Raw genomic sequence first — 500 nt, 5'->3', positions numbered from 1 at the left:
TTCCTAATCGGGGTTGTTTTTGTTTTGATTTGGCTCGCGTAGTTGACGCGCTGGGGCAGGGAGGAGCGGCACCAAACAACCCAGCACCACAACGGGAACAGGGCACAAGGAACAAAAACAAGGACCACAGATGCAAACTTACGCTGTCGCGAGTTCTGGTGAAATCATCAATGTTGACCGTTACAATGGCGGTACTCTCTTTAGACTTGTCATCTTTCCTCGACATCTTGGGCGCGTGCGGGTATGATGCGATAACAAAAAACAAAGAGACTTGAGTTGGTTTCGCGATGCAGCCTGTGTGTGTGTGTGTGTGTGTGTGTGTGTGTGTGTGTGTGTGTGTTGAATGGGGTTGCTGCTGCTAGAGAATAACGTTAATGCGGGTGGCAGGTAAAACATCCACAAGATGGCGCCAACAAGAAACGGAGAGCGTCAGGATACAGTGTGTTCGACTCTGGGGGGAAGAAGGAAGGAGAAAACAGGAGAAAGCAGAAGGGAGAGAA

At 49.8% G+C, this 500-nt stretch overlaps 1 protein-coding gene across 1 annotated transcript in view; it reads right to left on the bottom strand.

Moving 5' to 3' along the window:
- The window catches only part of HCAG_03596 (conserved hypothetical protein), a gene marked incomplete at both ends in the record, with an annotated part of 1833 nt that extends 1607 nt beyond the window's left edge, over positions 1 to 226 (bottom strand). Inside the window, one exon of the mRNA XM_001541448.1 lies at positions 143 to 226. Coding sequence (XP_001541498.1) covers positions 143 to 226 — 84 coding nt within the window. The remainder of the gene's footprint in view (positions 1 to 142) is intronic.
- Between the last annotated feature and the right edge of the window lie 274 nt (positions 227 to 500).

Source organism: Histoplasma capsulatum, genomic scaffold (genome assembly GCF_000149585.1).
Source record: "Histoplasma capsulatum NAm1 scaffold_3 genomic scaffold, whole genome shotgun sequence".
In the NCBI taxonomy this organism is placed as follows: Eukaryota; Fungi; Ascomycota; class Eurotiomycetes; order Onygenales; family Ajellomycetaceae; genus Histoplasma; species Histoplasma mississippiense.
The sequence above is the reverse complement of the archived record's forward strand: the minus strand, read 5'-3'. Positions and strand labels throughout refer to the sequence as shown.